We start from the raw sequence: 2,639 nt of genomic DNA on the forward strand, positions 1-2,639 counted from the left end.
TCGAGGTCTTCATCCTCACAGGGATGGCCTATGACCGCTATGTGGCCATCTGTAAGCCCCTGCACTATGCTGTCATCATGAGCAGGCAGAGGTGTAACACAATCATCATAGCTTGTTGTACTGGGGGATTTATACACTCTGCCAGTCAGTTTCTTCTCACTATGTGCTTACCCTTCTGTGGCCCCAATGAGATAGATCACTACTTCTGTGATGTATATCCTTTGCTGAAATTGGCCTGCACTAATACACACATTGCTAATTCAGGCCTAATCACTCTGGTAACTTTTGTCGTCTTGATGTTGTCTTATATTTTTATACTATACACCCTTAGAGCATATTCTGCAGAGAGCCACAGCAAAGCTCTTTCTACTTGTAGTTCTCACTTAACAGTGGTGGTCCTGTTTTTTGCAACTGCATTATTCATTTATATTAGACCAGCCAGCACTTTTCCAGAAGATAAAGTGTTTGCTCTTTTCTACACCATCATTGCTCCCATGTTCAACCCTCTGATCTACACTCTGAGAAATACAGAGATGAAGAATGCCATGAAGAAGATGTGGTACTATCAATTGTTTTTGGAAGGAAAGTAGCTTGTATGAAAGGCGTTTTGAATTTCACTTTAGAGTTCAACACTGATGTAGAATGCTGTAAAAAGTATATACAAGAGCATGCAAAAGACAGGTCAATATCTTGACCATTTTCCCAGACCTCTTCTTGTTTGGACAATTTTGATATATATTTTGTGTTGATTCTCACTTTATTCTCCTCACATACATGCCTCAAATTCTCCATACTTTGACATTTTATTTTGACTTTACAATTAAGCCTCTTTTCCCTTCTGTTGGTTTTTAATCTCATTCTAGTGAGCCCCTATTGACAGAAACAGGAATCTACCTGGTAGAGGAGAAATATAATTTTTATACTCTCATCCTAGCTTCATCAAGCAGGAGATGATGGATTTTCGAGTTGAGGCCAATAGGTAAATTAGTGGTACACTTATTCCTTTTAGGTTCTCAGCCTTCGTAAACACGATTGAACGCACATCAAAAAAAAAAAAAAAAAAAGCCACAAGATCTTTCTTCTTTCATGTGAGAAGATGCTTCTACAAAGCCATTCTCCTCCTTTCCCCCATAAAGGCAAACACAATATCCCAAAAGCCTTGGTGAACATGTCTGGAAAATGTTAACTTCAATGTTGTTGTGTTCAGGTTATTACATTATCTAAATAATCTTAACATAATGACTAGATTGTAAAATTGATTACCAAAAACCCTTATATAAAATAATGTAAAAATAAGACAAGAGAATAAAGGAAATATAATATATAAATAAATATAAAATATAAGTAAATAAATGTATAGTTGTACAATGCTGTGAATATACTAAATACCACTGATTTGTATGTTTTAATATGGTTATTTTTATGTTAGGGGAATTTCATCCCAATTAATAAAAATGCAAAAAAATTAAAAATTCCATCACTTAACAACAACCTGACTTTTAACTAATAAGGTTTTGCTCAGTCTCTGTTTCTTAGGAAACCCAGATTAAGATATTTAGTATCATAAGTGGCCCTAGAAAGCTGATCTTCATGACGGGATTTTAGATTTGTGTTTTATAGAAGTCTGAGAGTATAGGGACCCCACTGCTGGTGGGAACGGGTGATTGCAACCATATTTAAATATACAGAAAAAGTTTGGAAGGAAATATAACAGAATGCTAACAGGATCATACAGAGATTACATATATATATATAGTATTTATAATATTTGTACGTGTTTGTATACATGAATGTGAAGAAAACCAAAATCATCACAACTGGATAGATAAACATCATGATAATGAAGAGACATTGTACTTGTCAATGATCCCATTCTAAGTGGATCAACAATCAATGTCCATAGAAGACAAAACCAAAAACCAAACTTGTTACTGTTGAGACATTTTTGACTTTTGGGGATCCCAGGTGTTGCTGAACAGAAGTATGCACCATAGGGTTTTCAAGGTTGTGAACTTTCAGAGGCAGACCACTAGGTCTTTCTTCCAGTGTATCTCCAGGTGATTCAAACTGCCAACCTTTCCATTAGTAATGCTGATGGGAAAAATTAATGACAGACATCTTAGGTTGATTTAAGGTTTTTTTTTTTTTTGTTTTTTTTTTGTCCATGAAACCAAATACTAACCATAAAAATGTCTGTCAGAAACTGCTCTACAGTAATGTAAATTTGTTCTATCCTGCTAGAAAAGAATAGTCAACAAACCATTACCTCCTAATATAAATCGTAAAAAAATCTCTTTGCTGAAGGTAGGTGGAAGGTCAAATTATTAGCAGCCAGTCCAGAAGTAAACTGATGTCAGCTGATCTCAGTAAGAGGGGAAGGCAGGTTTCGATCAATCATATTAAGATTAGGGAATGATTGATCTTCTATATTTCTTCCTACTCTTCTCTTTATAAGCCTTATTATACCTAGCTTCTTTGAGCCACTTGCTTTTGCTGGAATCAAAATGACCTCCTTACAAACATGTAGAATAACTGCTCAGAATAAACCTTATGTTCAAATTTTGGTAAGTTTTGATTACTTTTAAGAGTAGTCAAACATTTAACCATTTGTGCCACCCAACAACTCCGTGGAAGCAGCA

General features: G+C 35.2%; 1 protein-coding gene across 1 annotated transcript in view; it reads left to right on the forward strand.

Moving 5' to 3' along the window:
* Positions 1-590, forward strand: part of LOC101349520 (olfactory receptor 4P4-like) — a 908-nt gene extending 318 nt beyond the window's left edge. The window contains 1 exon segment of the mRNA XM_023725708.1: positions 1-590. This exon segment is cut by the window's left edge and continues 99 nt beyond it. Within this exon segment, the coding sequence (XP_023581476.1) occupies positions 1-590 (590 nt within the window).
* The last annotated feature ends 2,049 nt before the right edge of the window (positions 591-2,639 follow it).

The sequence above is a fragment of the Trichechus manatus genome, unplaced genomic scaffold, assembly GCF_000243295.1.
Source record: "Trichechus manatus latirostris isolate Lorelei unplaced genomic scaffold, TriManLat1.0 scaffold00362, whole genome shotgun sequence".
NCBI classification, from domain to species: Eukaryota; Metazoa; Chordata; class Mammalia; order Sirenia; family Trichechidae; genus Trichechus; species Trichechus manatus.